The sequence below is a fragment of the Leguminivora glycinivorella genome, chromosome 2, assembly GCF_023078275.1.
Source record: "Leguminivora glycinivorella isolate SPB_JAAS2020 chromosome 2, LegGlyc_1.1, whole genome shotgun sequence".
Taxonomy (NCBI): domain Eukaryota; kingdom Metazoa; phylum Arthropoda; class Insecta; order Lepidoptera; family Tortricidae; genus Leguminivora; species Leguminivora glycinivorella.
Genome location: NC_062972.1, coordinates 24,978,127 through 25,000,856, shown reverse-complemented (window position 1 = coordinate 25,000,856; position 22,730 = coordinate 24,978,127). Strand labels below are relative to the sequence as shown.

Genomic DNA, 22,730 nt, shown 5'->3' with positions numbered 1-22,730 from the left:
GCAGATTATTTATATACTAAAATAACTTCGATAACATGTAGATTTTCGGAGAAATGATCACTTGTTTCGATGTATTTTCAAGACAAAATTGAGTTCGTTTTACTTTCAATTTCTCAATTTCAAAGGATTAAATGATAAATATTGTTTAATGGGCCTTAAGTACAAGATATTTGGAACTTAAATTTACCTCATTTATGAGAGTGATCTTATCAAATTGTACATAATAAGAGCTCCGAATTCTGTGCTTCACGCGGTTTTTCCTAAACGAGCATCAGAAAAACAATCATTACTAATTGAAAAAGCTTTTTTTTTCATATGTTTTTTATTTAACCGACAGTTAATAAGATGTTCTAACTGAAACAAGTACTTTCACTGTCTTTTAGTATGAGTAAAGTGTACAATTTTGTCGATAAATATTGTGCATTTTACAATATATCGCCTTTTTTTGTCATAGCGCTCTTAAACCTTTACGTTGGCGTGGCGGAATCAGCGACAAGCCATATTACTTAAAAATTGATTGAAACTGTAGGGGCGAAGGATTAATCCCATAGAAAATTTGAATTTCTCGTCTTTTTTATAGTGACAAGATTTGGTTGACCGTTTATATTGAGGATTATTTAAAGGTACATCCACACTTCAGTTACTTGGAAACGTTGCCCTATAAAAAGTAACTACGGTGTTGATGCAGTTGACGTGCGAAAATGAATATGAGACGGGTGGTATCTAAAGTAGTGTCGGGATATATAATATTTGTATTATTTTTTATATTTTATTTTGATACATCCAAGATTATGCAAGACGCTTTCTAGCGATTTGCATAATGGTTGAAATACTTTGAGCGGTTGTTGTAGGTCTTTACTTTATTCGTCTAAAGAATTCTTAATACAGCTCAGTTTAGAACGAAAACCATACCAGTTCCAAATGTCACATCAAACATTAACAGTTGACACCCAATATTTACAATTTCACTCAAACATAACCCCATTTTCCAGGACAAAAGGCTCAAGATGTACGTGAAGATGTATAACGAGAACTGGGAGCTCATAGCTTCGCAGTTCTCAGACAGGTCCGACATTCAGTGCCAGCAGCGCTGGACGAAGGTCGTCAACCCCGAGCTAGTCAAGGGACCGTGGACCAAGGAGGTGAGTTGTCATTAGTTTTCTAAGATCTGCTTGACGGCATGGGCATATTGGGCATGGATGCACCTGGTATTTGATCAGTCAGATTGATTCCATACTCTCAAGCTAGGAAAATACCTAGGCCAATTGTAACTTACACTAATATGACAAAACATCTGAAGTGTGTCATTCGGATATCATATCGTACATTTCACTCCTTCTTGCCTCCATACTGCTAAAACGACGTTAGCATGTTTTATAGAAAACAAAACTCATGAGACATCCATAATATCTCAGACTACAGTCCAGTCACCTAGATATTTCATTAAGGTTGTAGATGAAGTACTGCATCTAATGTAAGTACGTCACAAGAACATTGCGTTCAAAGTATGTATAATCTATACGTATATGCATACAACAAGTTATGCATAGTAAAACCAATTGATATTTTATGAATGAACGCCCATGCATCGATCGCCAATCTGTCTCAAACCCGAGTAAACTTTGAAACACCCATATCTCTCAATTTTACCATTTAAAAAGTAACCATCTCTCCATACGTTAAGAGTTTATTAGAAACATGTGCAGTGCTTGCAAAAGTTATCCGATGTGCAACAGGACGAGTGACTCACGGGGTACCTACAAGCATGGAATATTTGCATATAATTAAACAGTGAACGCCGTCAGTTTAACCTCTAGTGACCCACCGTACCAAGAAAATTGCCAATCGAATTTGAACCAATGTTACTGGCAAATAGAGTTCAATTTTGTTTTATAAATCGAACGACACAAAACAAATGCAACTCTGTTCCTGTGTTCTTTTTACTTAAAATTTGAATTCATTTGAGTTATTTTGTACTAGTATTGGGACATCGGGCCCCAAGAAGGTAAGAAATTGTTATGAAGTGCTTTCATTCTACTTTGAACCTTACGAAATGAGTAATAGGGCTCTCTTTACCAGTGGAGGGTATAATAGATAATACCATTGACTGATTTGTAGAATTCACTTCGACTATTTCGAATGCAAATCAGTGAAGTCTTCCTCATTCCTTGGTTAAAATAATCTTGTTCTGAATTAATTATTTTCTTGTAATAGATTAAATTTGACTTAAAAAAAACTGCGAATACATATGTACGTATAGGCCTAGTTTTAATTACATCTTTAATTAAATATGCAAAAATACAAAATCTAAGCAAATCTAAGTAACAAAAAAGTTAGGCTAAATTCTCCTAAATCATAAAATAACAACACTATTAGACTACCAATCGCTAGTGACGTAACAAACATTCTTGACCTAAAGAACCATTAATTCGTGGAACCACTGAATATAAATTTGGTCGAAACTCACGGGTTATAATAATACCATTGTGATCCTTAACACCTTATGAATGCAAATTATTTTCATGGAACTACTAACTTTGTCATAAAGAATAGAAATAGTGTTTAAAATGACGTCATAGAGTGAGATTTATTGGACGTACGGGTACGGGTATATTGAACGAGCAAGGCAAGCCTGTTAGAATTCCATTAATAGGTCACATGTAAATATTACGGATACCTGTAAAATTATTTCAACATCGTAGGAAGTATAATGTAACTCATATTTTATAAACTGTTCAGATACAGCTTGGCAAAAAGAGTACAAATTAAAAAGTGGTAACATCGACACTAGTCTATCGATGTAGGGAACAAATCAAGTTATTTTATTAAATATGTTTTGATTTGTTTTTTTAAGCAAGCACAAATTGCTCGCCCTTAGAGTTGGTCAAAGGCGCCTAGCCTTCAGAGATAACATACACTCATTGAGGTATATGTACTACGTACTAGAGGCGACGTTGCCAAGCGAAAACACTGCACATGCTGACAAATGCGCGGGGTGGGGGGAGCGGCAATTTACGCATAGAGTAGGTCCACCATCAGATGTGACACATTATTATTATATTCTGCCTAACGGAAATTTTACATTTTAAAATACGGCTATTCTAGTCAAAATGATTTATTTATTTACAACTTAAACAATACAAATTAATATAATTGTGCTGTACTTATCTTCTTCTTTAAAATACAATGAATGAACATATATATGTGTTGGACAAAGTGTATCCATTGTTCCCTTTTTTTCATGACCAGATCAAAGAAAACTGCAAAAAGTGAGCGTGCTAAAAATACAATTTCACTCAAAAAATATTAACAATCAATAAACAAATAAACTTTTTTTATATTATAGTAACATAATTCATGAAGTAGTAATTAGTTACCTAATAATTTTCCAAATAGAAATATATATATTTCGCAAATATATTAGAGGTGAAACACTTAGTACAAACAATGTAAATGGCACATCTGCGCGGTTAGTCTATGATTGCGTCACCAAAATGGCGGCAGTCCCGCTCCCGCTCGCGTATTTGTAGAATATTCAATCTTAAAATATTATAGACGAGTTTTTTGTTTAATTTACCGATGAAATGTCACACCTTGACTTTTATTTGATTTTTTCGAGTGATTAGAACAATTTTTAAGCACACAAGAACGCATTATTCACGTGGAAAGTAAATGCATCACGGCATATCACTGCACTGCGAGGGCCTGGTGACGACTGACAACGTTGCGGTCCATGGACCGCAGTGGGGTGTGTAAAAAATTCTCTTAGCAGCGTCGCCTCTAGTACGTAGTACATATACCTCAATGCATACACTAGAGAAATTTCGACGGGTACCTCGGCGGTCGGGGTGGTGTAGCGGTTTATCACGTCAGCCGCGTTAGCTGGAGATCCGGGTTCGATTCCCGGCTTCGCCACCAGTGGGCTTGGTCGGTTTTTCTTTAGTGTATGGTATCTATTTCAATTTATAATCGTAGTGTCTAATTAGTAGTAGCGTAGTGTAATTCCATTTTGATGCAAATACGATGTTGCCACTTTTTAATTTCAACTTTTTTTGCTACATTTTACTTGATAAAATAATTGTTAAATGTTAAATTAAAATGTGCCATCATCAATATTATCACAAGAGAATAAAGATAATACAGGGATATTTAAAAAAAAAAAAAAAAAATAAAGGATTTTTCAAATATTTCTAAGAAAACGTTAGATGAGCAGTTCCCGTCAACTTTGTACATAGCCACCTCAGCAAATTTTAATTGATCCTATTTTGTTACCAACATTTAGTAATATAAGTCGACTTTCGTAAGATATATACAGGTTAATTGTTATAATTAAGAAAATATAGATACCAGAGAACCTTAATGACGAAATAAAACTTAATAAAATCTCAATTCATCAACATAATCTTGGTAACAAAATAGGAATTAATAAAAACAAATTTAACTTTTTCCTTAATTTTTGTACAAACTTTTCGAGAACTGCTGAGATACTAAAATGTCCCAATCAATAAGGGTAAAATCTAATTCCAAATTTTTGGGGCTTTTATTACACATTTAAAACCTTAAAGGTGCCCAGAGCTATAACGAAATTCTTGTCTTTACACTTAGCTCAAGGATTTTGTGTAACTTTAAGTTTACAACCATCCAAAACTCACAGCTGATATTCCGCCTATAAGTATTTATAATTCTTGAATGACCTCACCGCAGGCTCAGCTTGCCGAAAAGCTATGCCCAAACCAGTCTTTATTATTGAATGAATTATTAACTCGCGTATTTAGACCATGACTCTGACCTCGACTAGGTCAAACGCTTTTTGTCTGTTTGTCTGTGGACCACACGTGTTTGTTTGGTTGAAATGTTAAAAGGTTTTTTCTTTTTTAGGCACTGGTCCCACCGCGAGCTAGTAAGCTATGAGCTATCGGTTATAAAAACGAACAAAAGATAGTCGCTCCCGTGCAAATAAAAGAGACACGGCGATGTTTATAGTTACTCGCCCAGCGGTGACCTATCAAAATCGCCGTGTCTCTTTTATTCGCACGGGAGTGCTTATCTTTTGTTCGTTTTTATAAGCCGATAGCTCATAGCTTACTAGCTCGCGGTGGGACCAGTGCCTTAAGGACTTTATTTTTAAGTGGCGTGAGATACGTTTGATGTCATCGGAAATGATATGATTCACTTTTTTGATATATATTAAGGACACTCATAAGGACTCGTGGATACCTATCAGTGACGGCTGGTGAAAGTTTCTGCTGGGCAACACTGAGCACAAAAGAAACCTACTTTAACATTAGGTACTTTACTAGTAATCAATTTTAGGCAAGCCGGTGAGAATCGGCTTGTATGGACCAGCCGCTGCTGATACCTATAGTTATAGATGTTGCTGTTGGTCAGGCTTTATATTGGAGTGTAATTACGTTGAGATTTGTTTGAAAAAGTCGGTCGTAACATATTCTGGTTAGCAGGTTAAATACCGATTTAGTTGAGAAATCTAAATAAAGCATTTTGAATTCTAAAAAAACCTGAAACTATTTCCTGTTCTTTTACCTCTTGTATGTATAATCGACTCAATTTGTTATGCGTACTCCGTCTAATATTGCTTTAGGTATTCCATTCAGCATGCCTCAGCTCACGCGTAGCTAAATAAAAATGGAGAGAAGGGACCCGAAGGCTATTAAAACAATCATGTTTTTTTGTCCTTTTTGTTGATATTTGCATAATTGCCCTAATTAAAGGCCCGTTAAAAACGATTCCATTCATTTCAAATCATAGGCGCTGGCAGATTGTCACTTGTCATCGAATAAGTCTCAGTTCCACTTTGTTATAAGAACACGAATATACCTTTCATCCTACTACTTGTGTTTGTTGGTATCATTGTCATCAATCATGTAGCCCTTGAATTCTGTACCTTTTTTTAAAGCATTACCCTTCATAGCAGTGATAAAATCCGGAACTAAACTCTCGAATAATTGCGTGCTCTCTAAACGTGTAAAAATTCGTATTTTTTACGCCACCCACGCAACCAGCTCACCTTGTGTAGTAACGAATTTTCGCACGCTTCCAATATGATTGGTCATTCTTTTTTGCCACCCATTGTATTGTATTGAGGATCCTTAAAGGATGAGAGGGCAAAGTATGTCTGTTTTAATTGATGAGGATCAAGTAGGTAGTCACCAATATTATCTGTTATCTTAAGTGTTTGGGCAAGGATTATGATTAGAAGACGGGTACCTTTTTGAATATTAATGATGATCTTCCGGTCTGTGTGCTGATTTGTGGTAAACTAAGTAAGGATTTATTATTTTCCATCTACTTTTTAGACTCATTTAGACGGCGCGCAGACTTGCATGCGGTTTATATTAGATATATTGTGGTCATTGTGGAGTATTTAGTTAAAAATTATTTAACCAGCCGATCAAATGCTTGTAATGAAACTCGCTCGAAATCAACTCTTATTTAGTGTCAAAGTACTTACTAAAGGAAGTTGTCCCAAACTGTAGAAACAACTATATAACTTTTTGTCTTTATTAAGTGAGTTTAAAACGTGCATTTTACATTTTTATGTGATTTAACCCTATATTTGTTTTTACAGGAAGATGAAAAGGTCGTAGAGTTAGTCCAAAAATATGGCCCCAAGAAGTGGACAGTCATTGCGCGACACCTCAAGGGCAGAATAGGGAAACAATGCAGGTAAATATACCTTCTAAATATTTAATTTGTCATATTCAATATACTTAAAACACATTACTCCATCATCATCATATTATTTAAGAGCCAGGCTCTTGTCTGTGGAGTAAGCGCAATTCCGTTCTTTTCTCTGCCGCTTTTTTGAGGTCCTGATACGTCACTACGTTGGTCTTCTCTTTAAGTTGGTCTAAAAACGCACGCCTCGGTCTTCCCCTGCCTCTCCTCTTTTCTATTCGCCCTTCGATTATTGATTTTATGTAAGTATCGTGCCGTATCAGGTGCCCCAACATGTTTCCCCTACTATTTCCAATTGTTTTTAGCAGAGACCTCTTCTCCCCGACTTGCTCCAATACTTGTTCATTTGTTTTTCTCTCTTTCCAGCTTATACCTTCCATTCTCCAATTCCCAATTTACTACAATTTTCTTAAAACTTTTCCTCTCTTGGCGTATATTTTATTTGAAAACGTGATGGAACCCAGAAGTTTCGTTATGTCTCGTTTCATATTCCATATAATTTTGACCAGCGCACCACAGGCGGACGTTTTGGAAACACAACTTAGAGACTAGTATAAACATTCGAATATGTTAGAATGACGCGTCTGGTCAGTGCAACTGGCCTATTGTACTTGTAGCTAAACCTAATAAGTAATAGCCCAAGTGACCAATGTGTGTGGAGGCCAAAGTGTTTTTCGGGGAGGTGGGAAGAAGCTTGAGGGAGAGGGGTCTGGATCCTCGCTCTGGGACCTGCCTGATGCAGAGGTTATCCATCACGGTTCAACGCGGTAATGCGGCAAGGGTATGGGTACTTTTGCATCGGGAAGCTCACGGGGGGTTTGGTAGGTTAGTTTTATGTATCTGTGTATGTTTATGTGTGTGTATAATTAGGTTAGATCTAGTTTTTAAGTTTATGCATGTTAATGCAAGATTATTGTAATTATATCTATATAAGATTTGTCAGAGAAACAACACATAGTTATACATTTAAAGAATGAGTAATAACGGAATAATGTGTTATATTCCAGAGAGCGATGGCACAACCACCTGAACCCGTCTATAAAGAAGACCGCGTGGACGGAGCACGAGGACCGCGTCATATACCAGGCGCACAAGCAACTAGGGAACCAATGGGCCAAGATTGCCAAACTACTGCCAGGCAGGTGAGATTCAAAACATTTGCGTAACATACAGTCCTCATGCAATGGGAAAAATACAAGAAACTGTGTAGGGGGTGCCACTAGTACATATAATAAACAAATCGCTTTGTTACATCATGTAATATTTATTTGCAATCTGTGGATGTTATAAACCGTTCATTATTCGACGAGAACTTTAACAACCTTAGGCCCACTTGCACCAATCACTTAACTCAGGGTTAGTGGGCTGTCATCTGTCAAATTCCATATAAAATGGTGGGTTAACCCTCCATTTCATTGGTGCAAGTGGCGCTTATACGACTGTGCAATATATCGATCCGAACTGGATTTATGATGGCGTTCTTCGGATAGAATAACTTCAGTAGGCAAAGCACAGGAGCGGTGCTACAGTATCCTGCTTACGAGATAAACAAGCAAGCAAGATGCAGATACGAAAAGACACGTCGATATCGCGGGAGAGTTACTACCACGTCACTTCTTTCCTCGGAAGCTAAAATTTCTATGGTGTCTAGAAAAGTTTACAACAATAAAAAGACCCAATTCAATATCACTAGTTGCATCGTGAGTGATAAGACAATCGGTGTTTACCTAGTATCAAAGACCTATATAACTTCGTATAGACAGATAAAGTCTAAGAAAAAAACGTACCCCAAAACCATATAGAAAAAGGTACGGTGAGCTAGATGGCGATACACCTTTGGGGTACGCTCGGCTAGATGGCGCTAAACATATCAAGCATCATAGGGGCCAAATTGTCAAAACTGAGGTTCAAAAGTTTTAAGCCTGTGTCGAGAGATGGCAGTCTATGCACTGTGATGACACATTTTACTTTGACAGTAACTCTCTTTAATACTCTATCCTCTTTACCTAGTATTGAGTGACACCTATCTTTAAAATTAACAACAATTTAATCTTCCAGAACGGACAATGCAATAAAGAACCACTGGAACTCGACGATGCGGCGAAAGTTTGAGCCGGAGATGCTGGACAGCTACGATAGCCTTCGGCGGCGCGGGCGGGTAAAACGCGATAACCCATACTCTGACCAAAGTGATACACTGCGGGCGCAAGTCGCTTATAACGATGTTAGTCGCTTTTTCACTTTTTCGTTTCTTCGTTGTGACATTTTGGTGAAGTATTTATTCTTTAGACGCGTTAAGAATTCAATATCTCATTTAGAGTGTTTTGCCATCCGACCAATTCTTTTGTTTCACATTTTTCTTAATGAGAGAGTGAAATGCATTGCACATTTATTACCTATCAAAAATTGGACGGTGGTATAGTATTCTAATGTAATGTGTGGGTATGCTAAATGCACACTAGTGGAACATAAGTGAAGCTTAATTGACTTACGTTGCATATTCAATTAAAATACATGAAATCATTACGTAAGTATTTGAATTTCAAATACTTACGTATGTAATATACTAAATAAATAGACATGTTAAATTTTAACTGGAATTAAAAAACTTGCTTCCCAAAATGTCATAACATATCTCTGTTTTTATATCCCCGATATATGTATATGAAGTAGTAATTCAGTTGCCCTAATTTCTCATTTTAGTAAAAAAAATGCATAATAGACATTATAAAATATCAGGGATATACACAGAGCCTAGAAGGTTCATATTGTTTGCGTATTTAATTTTTCTAACAAAATTACACTATCAATATTGAACCTTCATTTCTTTTTCTTTGCATTCATGTCATAATCTTCATTTCAACTTGGTGTACATGTGTTCTCATTATATCTTTTCCTGCCATGTCTGACTTAATAACGTTACAGTGCCTACTTATTAGTCTTATTACTAACACAAGACTTTATGAGACTTCATTAACATCATTCAAATATAATTTCTACATAGGGATTAGCTTGTGTAGCAGCTTGAGTTAGTACTGTTAAAAATATCTACTAATTTTATAATCATCAAAATAACGTTGCGAAACTGCATGTAATTACAATCCTTTTAGATTAAAATTCTTATTCGAACTCTTTAGCGTTCGTGGTCAACGGGTGACTGAGGAAAAATTAAAATGTGCAAAAGCTACCCACTTACACGAAATATTAACGAACCATGACCACAAATAATCTAGATTTCTAAGGCAGGTTCACACACTATTAATAAAGCTAGTTATACAATATTCAAAAAATTTTACCATTACTCAGTTAAATTCAATTAATCTACACAAAATTGACAAAGAAACAAACTGCAAATGTCCAACACCATACAACACAAATGCCTCACAGCCTTCGTCGTGCTTGTTCCATTATCAGATGTACTACTGGATCCCAAGCCGGTGGTAAATAGCCATCCTCTTATTATTGATCTTGTATATGTATTTAATTGCTCTTAGTTAACTAATCTTCAAACTAACTACATTTTTTTCAATTATGGGAAGTTTTATTACAACAACAAAACTTGGTATATTAACTTTATTTGTTTGTGTCATGACATGATGCTTGCTTTTTTGTCATCTGTTTGTCCGCTTCATTATTTTTCTTTCCTATCATGTTCTAACTTACTACATTACATGTTCATTTTTTCATTAATATAAAAATTTTACCTTCCAATAAAATTATTATTATTTTGCCTGGTATATCCGAGGTCTTTATAGAGAGTACGTCGTAGACGTCGCATCGGACCGATAGATGGCGCCATCGTTCGTTGTAAGTCGCTCCGGCGTCACACCGCCGCGATGTTGGTAGTCCCGTTTTCCCCACCTGCAACATAAGGCTCCTCGCGCCCCGACCCGCTACCAGCCACCCTCATTGTTGAGGAGAAGTGCCGATGGTATATTAAGCCTACCAGGAAGGCATCACTCAGACCTCGGATATACCAGGCAAAATAATAATAATTTTATTGGAAGGTAAAATTTTTATATTATTTGTGCCGTTTGTATATCCGAGGTCTTTATAGAGACCTGTTTATTATCTCCTGGTGGCGAGTCAGCTGGCGCGCGAGCCTTTGGTAGCCCTATTGGCATAGCATAGAAGAATAAGTGAATCAGTTGTTGAACCGATTTGACAGATGTATCAGTCGAAATCGCCTTCGATCCGCGAATATCTCGGTGCCAGAAACGCCTAAAGAGATTTTCGTGATGACGTTTAGCTTTAGTCAGCGAATAGTTAGAGAAATGACATTATACATCGCCGATCAAAACCAAAAAAGATGTAGGCGAGGCTGACTTGAACAAGATACAAAAACTTTAGATACACTATTATTATTAACAGAGACGTTATTTTATCAGGTTATAAACCCAATTTCAGACACAAAGTGTGGAAATTAACTGTAAAAGTAGTGTAACTATCTGTACTGTAGCAGGGTAACGTAATTGATACTGCTTTTGTCAACCCTTCGTAAAAATTATCAAAATTTCAATATTAGCTTTGATATGACTATTTAAGGTCCAACGTCTTACGTCCATATCAAACACACAAAAAAAGGTCATCACTCACGCGCCCAAGGGCTATTTGTTACAATATTGGTATTTTCGATCAGACTATTTCGCGTCAAGCGAGCGCGGTTGCAAGCGAGACTCCTGAACTCTGAACTCTTTTCGGTAAAACTAGCCTAGAAGATGAAAGTTACGAGCGCTGTCGATTGCTACTACACTGGACGGAGGTATCAGTCGATTTCTTCAAGTCAGTCATTGACACTTAGGGTAATCCATTACCTAATCCAAAACCCGATGCGACGGATTTCTACTTCGTGCAATGAAGGTCGACAGCGTAGACTGAGAGGTGACGTCCGTGTCGCATCGCTGGTGGTTGCTGAACACGTCGTGGTAGCAGGTCAAGGGGTGAATTAAAACACCGCCACACATGCGCGCTTTGAGAGCGTAGGCGGAGCGCAATAATGGCGGTGCACCGCACAAACGCTGGCGTTGCGCCCAGTGGGCGCTAGCGGGAACTAACGAGCGCGGATTGCGAGCGCAACGCGCGCGGGACGCGAGCGGAATGCGCGCGCATTCAGCGCGCTGATAGCGTAGCGTTAGCGAAGCGGAATGCGCTTTATGTGTGGCGGAGGCTTAATACATACCGTTGTACGGCGTAATGCAGGGCTCTCGCAGACGAAGAGGTACGATGACGGGCGAAGCAGAAGAAGGCGAGGTCATCGAAGATCACTTGGCTCCCAGGGGGTGCATACTGACCTCGTACGACAGTCTGTTGGAGTCAGCAGTTACTGTCGTAGTTACTCGTAACAGAAGAGATGTAGTCCTGCCGTCGTACAGCATAACATAACATACAACCGAACTGTGCATAGCATATAGTGCTATGCGAACCTTAATCCGGCTGCATGTCACTTCAGTCGCCAGCGCCACCGCCTGTTGAAGATTTTTTTCCATCAGAAGAGCTTTACTTCGTACAATGTTACGATTATTGAAGGTCTTATCGGGCTGCAGATGCAAGCAAAACAGGAGCGATTGGCCTACAGCTATCGGCAGCTGTACGAGATAATGCTGGAAACTGCAGCGGTGCAACCTTCCTCTGTAGACTACGAAAAATGTGAAATTGATGAAATCAGGGTCTACGATCGAATCAAGCACTATTAATTCAGTATAGTCGAGCCAGATGATAACTACTGAAGTCCTCCTGAGTTCCTGGCCCCATTCGCTTTTAGCTGGAATCTCAAGTTCACTAAGGCGAAGCGGGTTTATTTTTCCCAATTTGTTTATTAGAGGCTCGGCGAATAAGCTCATCTCTCGAATGGACAGGGGGCGCCACAAGCCTCCGGGAAATCCTCGTGTACTTGGAACCCCCGCAGCCAGATTACCGATCGGTTTTGGTGTCCGCCCGGTAAACAGACGCACGCTCAGGACGCAGGACGCTGGCTCGAATTCAGATCTGAACATTCTGAAAGAGATCTTTTTTTTAATTCCGCAAACCTTTACGATGTCTTTGACCTACACAATGAGCGATGTACAGGAATCACAGGGTCGTCTCGCGAGGCGCCTCTCCGATTAGATAGCTCGCGAACATCGTCAGGACACCCTCGCAGCAGTGCGGCTCCTCGTCCGGTTATTGACGTCTTACCTCGTTCAACTATGGGTGGCCAAGCCACGTTAGGACGTAGCATCTTTAGAATTTATCTGTTCTCACTTCGGCGACGGAGGAGTCCTTGGTCAAAATAGACTGGAAAGAGAAGAGTGGATACCATAGTGTACGGGATGTCAGCTGATAGTGGCGCCCAGCGTCACATTGGAGGGTAGTATCAGCCTGGTCACGGTCAGCAACAGAGTCTGCAACGATACCGTAGCAGACGGGGCCTGGATAGTCGTGGTCGTGGCACCATTGTAGCGGAAGGCAGTGTGCGCGGTGAGCGTGACATCTTAGGCGCGACGGCAGCCGCCGACATCGGCGTGGCGGCCAGCGACACCAAGGGAGCACATCAGCAATCTTACCAGCTTGTTACTGCAGCAGACGGTGTTACGTTCGGCGGTGAGATTGAGACGACCGTCATCAGCTCGAAAGGCGTCTTCGATGACCCTGTCGCGTCACGCAGTATCGTGCTCGGTGGCCCTCTCGAGGTCGCCGCCGTCAGCGCGGGAGGCACCGGCGCCAGCGTGGCAGTCAGCTACATCGGTGAACAGCATCGACAGAGTTCGCGGCGTCGTCACGGCAAACGCGGCAGGAAAATTAGCGACGCCTTCGCGGCAGCCGCAGTATTGCGCTCGGTGGCGCGATGAAGGTCGCCGCGTCTGCAATCTTACCTCGTGCGATCGAGGCGACATCAAGGCGCCAGCATCAGCGTGGCGGCCGACGATACCGGTGGAAAACTTCAAGTAGCTTGCGGCGTTGTCACGGCAGACGCAGCAGAAGGATTGCGACGCCTGTGCAGCGGTTAACAGTATTACGCTCCGCATCAACACTGAGGCGCCAGCATAAGCGTGGCGGCCAGCAATACTGGTGGACAGCTTCGGCAGGCTCGCGGCGTTGTCACGGCAGATGAACGCTCTACATCACCATCGAAGCGCCAGAATAAGCGTGGCGGCCAGCGATACTGGTGGACAGCTACAGCAGGATCGCGGCGTTGTCACGGCAGATGAGCTCGCTGCATCACCATCGAGGCGCCAGCATAAGCGTGGCGGCCAGCGATACTGGTGGACAGCTACAACAGGATCGCGGCGTTGTCAGGGCAGACGCACGTTCTGCATTACCATCGAGGCGCCAGCATAAGCGTGGCAGCCAGCTTCGGCGGGATCGCGGCGTTGTCACGGCAGACGAACGCTCTGCATCACCATCGAGGCGCCAGCATAAGCGTGGCGGCCAGCGATACTGGTGGACAGCTTCAGCGGGATCGCGGCGTTGTCACGGCAGACGAACGCTCTGCATCACCATCGAGGCGCCAGCATAAGCGTGGCGGCCAGCGATACTGGTGGACAGCTTCAGCAGGATCGCGGCGTTGTCACGGCAGACGCACGCTCTGCATCACCATCGAGGCGCCAGCATAAGCGTGGCGGCCAGCGATACTGGTGGACAGCTTCAGCAGGATCGCGGCGTTGTCACGGCAGACGAACGCTCTGCATCACCATCGAGGCGCCAGCGTAAGCGTGGCGGCCAGCGATATTGGTGGACAGCTTCAGCAGGCTCGCGGCGTAGGTGGCCGCGCTGGTAGCCTGCGTATTGACGACTGATCACTAACGGCGCGGCGCTCGCGTCGGGGCAGCAGCAGACATACTTACAGCGTCGCACGCGACGCCTATGCGGCGGCCACAACGTTGTTCAGCGGCACCGCAGAGGTCGTTAACGAGGAAGCAACTTCTACGCAACTTCGGCGGCGCCGACGTGGCGGACAACACTGCCGCGGTCAGTGGCGCTATCGCAGCGCTACAGTAAGTTTCGGCGCCGACACGTGTCCGCCGTCCTCCGCACCGAATCGGAAACCGAACATGTTCTTTCTAAAATAATATGAAGCTGCTCACCCATTCGTCGGAGAAATTCAAACCTCCTTGGAGCGCGGTATTCCTTCACCGCGCCCTCCGCCGCCGCAGCCCGCAGGTCGCGCAGCACGCGGTCGCGAAGCACGTGGTCCCCGGAGCACGTGGTCCCCGGCGGAGCAACTTACCTACGTTACCGCTTATATTCTCGCGCGAAACTTTTAATACGCGGATAACACTTCCTACTTTAGTCTCGGAAATGCGAATTTTAAAAAGAAAACTGATTAACGGTAACGATTTTTGCAGCATGGAACTTTCTTACAAAAAAAGTGGGTAGAATCATAAAGCACCGCTCGTTCATTTCTATCGTGAGAACCCCGAAAGACGAATAATGATCGCTAGCGAGGCATAACATATCTCATTATTCAAGACGAACGAGCGTAAATTAAAAGGGAAGAAAGAATTGACGGATGAAATTGAAAAATTTCATAATTCCGAAATGTTATAAGCCACTTTTTAAATAAAAACACGAATAACTCTGGTTTTACCAGAAGTAACAAGGAAATGGAAACTAAAAGATTAATTTCGAGACACCATGCTGTAAAAATGTTCGAACGGAATACGCGACAACCGGTCACTTCGGCGTTCGACGAAACAAAAAGGGTGGCTGGTAGCGGGTCGGGGCGCGAGGAGCCTTATGTTGCAGGTGGGGAAAACGGGACTACCAACATCGCGGCGGTGTGACGCCGGAGCGACTTACAACGAACGATGGCGCCATCTATCGGTCCGATGCGACGTCTACGACGTACTCTCTATAAAGACCTCGGATATACAAACGGCACAAATAATATGCTTTAGTGGGAAAATAAGTGTATTACCTTGGTCACATATTTTTAAAGTTATAGGAAATATTGTTATGTTAGGTAGGATTGAATTTATATTAAACATACAAAACAACAGTCAATATTTAACGCAGTTAAGTGTCATAATTAAAGAAAACACGTTACAAGAACTGACTGCCTGCAGACTGCACAGTTTCCATAAAAACCGACATTAAGACGCTTTCAATGTTATAAATCTTTATTGACGGCTGGCACAGCCAGAACTTTATACTTAGGAATTAGCCCTATGGTGCTTTAACCTGAAGCTTTACAACATTTCAAAATTACGACATGAGGCAGGCTAGTAAAGTCAGAATTTAAAATTAATTACGTATGATTTAATATTAAAATCATTTTTATAGAAAAAATTAAACACCTTAGCAAACAGCTAGGATCCCCGTTGTCATGGAGGTGTACTTAATATACTAATAAAAAGTCGCATTTTAAGGATTGGGATTCATTCAACGACTCGAGCCAAAGCGGCTCAAGTCAGCCGGCGTCCAAGCAAGTGATGCGGTTCCGACAACTGTTGAAAGATCAGCTCAGCAACATCCAGCAACAGACCATGGTGCGAGTCAAGTCGCCCGATCGCGGGAACCTAGTCGCGGCTGACGTCGAGATCTGCGAATCGCCTTTCAAGTAAGTTTACTATTTATACCTGGGCTGCCTCTAGCAGCGCGACTGGCAGGGTCGCCATGAAATGTAGTATGTGCAGGTTATAATAATATCTCCAGAGTCGAAGAAAATACGGATTAGTGATTATTTACTCACGGAAAATCCTGCTTATATACTATTACAACAAAGGAAGTAATTTCCATCAGCTGTGTTAACAGGCGGGTGGCGCATGAAATGAGTCATATCACCTGTGCGCCGATCAGATATTATGCCAATCAGCTGAGTACCGGAATCAGAATCAGAAATATTTTTTGTTTAAACTGTGTAGGTACAGAAAGTAACACTAGGTACATTTTTCAGTGAGAGTATTAACAGTTTTCCCTTACCCTTTCGGGCATACAATGTATTTGCCTTAAACTAAATTTTAAACTTATATCCCATATAAAAATTTTAATGTAGGTTTACATAATTATAAAATTCTTTTTCTCAAACATGCAATGAAATATTGTCTTTACGTTCCTTAAAATGGGCTGGGAAGTATCGCTTTTTGGGCGCAACAACTCGAGAGAACTGTAAAGGGATTTCATATTATTTTTCAGGCCTAGGCCTGCAAAGTAACTTTTTTTTATAAAATATTGTCCTTTAGAGCATTTTTTTTATTTCATTGTATGTTTGAGAAAAGCACTATACATGCCTCGGCGTGAAAACGGATTCCCGGCCTCGTATCCCTATCCGGCCTCGCTCGCACGCTCGCTCGGCCGTATATACCCACTTGGCCGGAAATCCTCATATTCCCGGCCTCTGATGTAATGTACTATTCCGGTCCTCTGTGTACGATAACGCACTGCACTACAGCGATATTTTCCCTTGAAACTCCAACTCACTTCAATTTTCTTCAAAATTGACTAACCATCACACTTTTCTTTCAGGTTCATCAACCTGGAAACATTGCCCCAGGACTCTCCTCTCAAAAACTACCTTTCCAACGCGTCCGGTACTTCTAACAAAGATAACGTCGGTGAGTTGTTACATTGTACATTTTGTGTATTTAATTATAGTATTAAACCATATATTTTTACTTAAGTACTTTAATACGGAGCTAAAACTGTTTTATGTTTTACTCAGTTTTGTAAGCGATTTAACGCGTACAAAATATCCGCTACATAGGTTGGTTTTCTGTTTGTAAGTGCTTTTCGCCATAAAGCGACATAATGTCGTGAATTAAAAATGTAGTGCACAAGGTGCTCATCGCATTTTCTCGGACATGCTCGTATTTGTCATGCTGCTTCAATCAACACGTTCGTACGTTCCGTCGAATATAATGAAAAGGATTGCACTATGTCAGCACAAGCTCACACTAGTTGTTAGTGAATGTTCTTCAGTCGGTTCCTTAATTTGGGATTTATTTGTTGAAAACTAGTTTCCTTCATCTCCATAGGATTGCCATGCGCATGGCCTCGTGCTGTGAATATGTTAAGCTTTCTTTGAAGAGGATACGCAATTTTCTCCGTAGTCCTCTAAAATGTATGTATGTATGTATGTATAAGCTTTATTGTACATAAAGGAAACAAAAGAGACACAGTTACCGAGTCAGTAATATACAATGTAGGTGGACTTATCCCTTAATGGGATCTCTTCAGTCAACCCTTGAGGAAATGAGTAGAAGCGAATTAACGATGAGTGACCAATTCAAAAATGTACAACCACTAAAAGAATTAAATGCAAATTTTGTATACACATGGTAACAAATATACAGTGCGTAAACGTAATAAGGGCGATAAATGAAACCAGGCATATAATTCAATATTGTTATCATTAATTACAAGGTGTTTTTGAGTTACTCTTAATTTTCAGCCCATAATTAATTTTTGAAAAATTTCCCAGCAGCAATGTACTGTAAACGTGGTTGCGATGACAGACAATGACAACTGTCAACGAGCGTTTAACGCGAGTGTGTTTGCATTACGTTGCGGGCCGAATTAATTTGTATGGATAAAAAAAAATATTTCAATTTTAAGTGAAAGTTATCTAATTCCATTTTTTATGTCCTATACTCACCACCGTTAAGAGGTTCGCCTGTATTAGGTTTACACCCTGTATACATATACAATTACATGTATTTACTTATTTCCAGTAACATACGCAGTGCAGCCCGACTCGACTCGAGAGATCGTGGTGCCGTCATCCGTATACATGAGCCCCAAGAAATCCTCCGTCACAAGCAGCCCGCCGCCCATACTCCGCCGCAAGACCAAGAAGACCAACATGATCACGCCTAACCATAACGTGAGTTAATGTATTGTATCGACACATTTATTTCAAACGTGGACGATTTTGTATCGTGTGACCTGATTCGACGCCTGAGATCGAATTAAGAGCGCTTAATTCACGAAAAGTCCCTAGTTAATATTGATATCATTAAAGGGTTAGATTTTATTATTTGTGTAACATTGTGAGTATCTTTATCTATATGCCCAAAGGCTACCCCGTCTTGTGTGACCTTGATAAGGTACATAAATGTCGAGGACTGCTTTGCTCTGTGGTTCGTGATATTGACAAGAGTAAAAAAATCATTGTTACAGACAATACAGACTTACTATGCTCTGTCCGGTGTAATTGAACTATAATTGTATTTCGTCCGAGTCAATAAAATACGCAGACTCTCGTCGTCAGACTCGTTCTATGTCATTATGTATTGATTTTTTCACATATTAATTATCTTCATGATTGTAACTTTCGTATATCGACCACAACAGTTTAATAGTGCCAGTATTTTATCTAATTTTGGACTTTACTAATCATTGATTAGGTATACAAGAGAAAAATGCACCGCACCACTAATCACCTTGTTTTGTATAAGTGTATTGGCGACTTATTTTTATTGTATTTTTAAAAATACCCTCTATGTTTATAGTTCTTTCGTTAACTTCACACAAAATAAATGTATTTGTATAGTTTTAAGTTCTCATGTAAGCGAATTGTAAACTCTTAGTGAGAATAAAGCATCTTAAACCTTAAAAATATAACCTAAACCGGTAAATACCACTGTATTTGTCGCTTTTAAACATAAGTTTTGTTTTGAACGTTCCAGGCGTGGTCAGAGAGCATAAGCAAGGCGATGGAGTCGACGGGCGCGACGCCCATCAAGGCGCTGCCGTTCAGTCCGTCGCAGTTCCTCAACTCGCCCGCCGCGCTCTCCTTCCCTCCCTTCGAGGCTACGCCTTCCTCGCTCTCGCAGCAGCTGCATACTAAGGTGAGATACAACGACATCTGTGGATACAACTATGTACTATGAAAAAAGAGACAGACGAACAACTACTTCGAGATAGTTCTAACATACTCATAAGAAAATGAAGTTCTGTTTTTTTATGATACAGTTCTATGTACGTCTCTGGTCTCCATTATTTGAATTGCTTGTTGTTACCTTTTTGCAACGAGTCATTGGCAGTAAGGGTAAATAAGTAAGGATAAAATACAATAAGGGTCCCCCCACATCTAGCGTCCCGCGAGCGTAGCGTCGGGCCAACTGTATGGCAAAGCCTGACGCCGGTGTGGAGGGGGGTCTAAATTGATCAAATACTATTTATTGATCAAATATTTATCTGTCATTTTCATTACATTTTTTGCAATGGGTTTTTATTCGAATTTTCACATCGCATGTCACCCGGTCTTGGGACTGCCGTCCAAAACTAACGGTTTCTACTCCGCCTTCAATGCAGAGTCCCAGTGTCCACTATAAGCCTTCGAGCGCTTGATTCTCCTCGTTTGTCATTGGAATATTTCTTTTGAATTGGTCGTCATAACTAGTGTTATTTTTCAGGATTGGGGTCCGCTAGCGAGCCCCCTGCTGCACACGCCGACGCCCGCGCTCGGCTGCAGCCCCAACCTCACCCCTATCAACAGCCACAGCAAGCACAGGATTAACCAAACACCCAAGTAAGTTCTATGATCATCTATGACATTTATCATTCATTATTATTGCCATTTTTACTCAATAAGGTAGTACTTGTTAGTTAATAATGGCTTTAAAATGAACCTTTTGATTGGAAATGGCACAACTACTAAATCTACAATATCAATCGATATCTAGTGCCCACACATCAAGTCAATATTACAAGAACTTCCTGCGGGATTACCTTGAAAGTACAGATGTCGTTTAAATACTATCAGCATCCTCCTTGCGTTATTCTGGCGAGCCTGGGGCCCGCCTTGACAACTAATCCAGTACTGATGTAGTTTAAATACTATGACTTAATATTTTTTAGACAGTGCTATTCGAAGGGTTCAAAAAACGACCGAATTGTCTATACCTGTACCTTTTATTATCTCATAAGCTGAGTACCATATCATTAGACAGTGAAGTCGTGGAAGCTTACTAAGTTAGTTCCATCAGAAAATATGACTCAGATTTAGGCAGTCTTACTTCTGAACCTTAGATTGAGATTCAGAAGTGGTAAAAATTAACTCTTCTTACTGCCTAAATTTTAGTAGTTAACAATGTTACTTTGTTAATTTTCAGAACTCCAACTCCCTTCAAAATCGCAATGGCTGAGATTAGTAAGAAATCCGGCATCAACTACGAGCCGTCGAGTCCGGGTGTTCTCGTGAAGGACATCACCGAGATTATCGAACGGGAAGAGTCCGACAGTACGGTGCAGCTCAATGATTCCATGTTGTCGGCCACGGCTGACCAGGATGGGACAGCTGTTCAGGTAAATGTGATTAATTTGCATAATTATGTGATGAAATCTGTTGCTACGAGCCGTCAAGTCTGGGTATTGTCGTGAAATACATCACTGAAATAATTTAAGGAAAGGAGTTCCACCAGCTCAATGATCCCATGTTGTCGGCCACAGTTGACCAAGATGGTACAGCTTTTCAGGCAAATATAAGGCTCATCGTGGCGACATGACAGATTACATGGCATCGACTATCAGATGTCGAGTCCAGGGAGTTCAATAGCTTTTGATAGCTCGTTGGTGGGATCTGTCTCTGTAAGTTAGAGGATTTAGATTTCCAGTAGGCAGATTACCGATACTGGTGTTCTAGTGTTATTTTAAGAAACGAAAGTTATGTAAAATTATTCGGTAATACTTACTGCAAAGTTCAAAGGTTGCAATTTTTTAATTAAAGTTATCAAAATGCAAGATAAGATCGTCAAAAGCTAGCGAGCATATATGTCGCCACAAACCAGTGGTGTGAGCGAGTTAAAACGTAAAGTGTAAACGTTTCCTCCGTTTCAGGCGCACGACTCCGGCATCGGCAGCCTGAAGCGGCGCGCCCCCGAGCAGGGCAAGGAGAACCAGCCCGCGCTCACCGTGACGGCGGGGCCTGGCGGTGGTGGGACAGGCCCGCACAAGCGCGCGCGCAAGGCGCTGGCGCACGCGTGGGGCGCCGCCACCTCCACGCCCTCCGCCGCGCGCGTGCCCGACGTCGCCTTCATCGTCGAGACGCCGGTACCCACCACACTGTCGCTGTCGCCCTCTGCCCTACACCACACTACACCACACCACACCAGTACTAGCACGCACCGAGACACCCACTGTTTAGGCTTTTCTTCACTTTGGAGAAAGACAGACCTATGACCATATTTCTATGATAAACATATGATAGTGAACCACAGATCAATACAACAAGATGGCCCTTACAGGGCGACTCGCGGTCACCAAGCATACGACAAATCAGGTTTATAAAAGTTTGAACGCGTGCGACACCGATCAGTAGCGCCCAAGTATACGACCCGCTAACAGTGTCCGTGTCCGCTCGGGAAAAAATCTTAAATAATCAATTTTGGTTGCAAACAATGGTCTCTTACAGCATAAAGTGGTGTGGCAAGTCTTCTAACACTTCTACATGTAAAAAAGATGGAATAACATTTCACAGTTAAGTCAAATTAATTATTTTGTTGAATATTGTTTATTGTCCGCGGAGTTCATTTATACTGGTCAATATGGTTGTGCTGAGCGGCGCCGAGGCGCGTCCATCCCTCTTTACCGAGTTAACAATGTGATATGCTATCCCTTTCACGTAAACGACTAGGCATGGGGCCATGTTAGTTTATGTCTGTTGCGGGAACTTCGTACTGCCGTTCGTACCATGTGCTACCATTTTATGAAATATAAAAGAAAGCAGATTTGTAATAGTGAATAATTATTTAGAATCTGTAGAGTCTGTAGTGGTATTTAGTTCATTGATTAGTTTAGAATATTTAGTTGGTTATTTAACTTAGTAAACGTAAGTAAAAATGCACAGTTTAGTTATTAGTTACTAGAATGATTTTTATTGAGATGCTATCACAATTATCATCCTCCTTGCGTTATCCCGGCATCGGCATTCGCCACGGCTCATGGGAGCCTGGGGTCCGCTTTGGAAACTACTACTAAGATTTGGCGTAGGCACTAGTTTTATGAAAGCGACTGCCATCTGACCTTCCAACCCGAAGGGTAACTAGGCCTTATTATAATTTAATTATAATATTATAATTTGTTGCAAAACAAATTCACCACAGTACTGGTACCGG

The 22,730-nt window shown here is 41.1% G+C and overlaps 1 protein-coding gene across 6 annotated transcripts in view; it reads left to right on the top strand.

The window, feature by feature from the left end:
• Nucleotides 1–22,730, top strand: part of LOC125242426 (myb protein) — a 93,820-nt gene that overhangs the window by 65,433 nt on the left and 5,657 nt on the right. For 5 of the 6 annotated variants that reach the window (XM_048151253.1, XM_048151252.1, XM_048151246.1 and 2 more), the window contains 11 exons: nucleotides 993–1,142; nucleotides 6,587–6,684; nucleotides 7,704–7,838; nucleotides 8,755–8,920; nucleotides 16,044–16,234; nucleotides 17,140–17,228; nucleotides 18,345–18,496; nucleotides 19,302–19,463; nucleotides 20,031–20,146; nucleotides 20,730–20,922; nucleotides 21,454–21,666. In XM_048151253.1, coding sequence (XP_048007210.1) covers nucleotides 993–1,142; nucleotides 6,587–6,684; nucleotides 7,704–7,838; nucleotides 8,755–8,920; nucleotides 16,044–16,234; nucleotides 17,140–17,228; nucleotides 18,345–18,496; nucleotides 19,302–19,463; nucleotides 20,031–20,146; nucleotides 20,730–20,922; nucleotides 21,454–21,666 — 1,665 coding nt within the window. The remainder of the gene's footprint in view (nucleotides 1–992; nucleotides 1,143–6,586; nucleotides 6,685–7,703; nucleotides 7,839–8,754; nucleotides 8,921–16,043; nucleotides 16,235–17,139; nucleotides 17,229–18,344; nucleotides 18,497–19,301; nucleotides 19,464–20,030; nucleotides 20,147–20,729; nucleotides 20,923–21,453; nucleotides 21,667–22,730) is intronic. The other variant, XM_048151250.1, reaches the window with a different exon arrangement.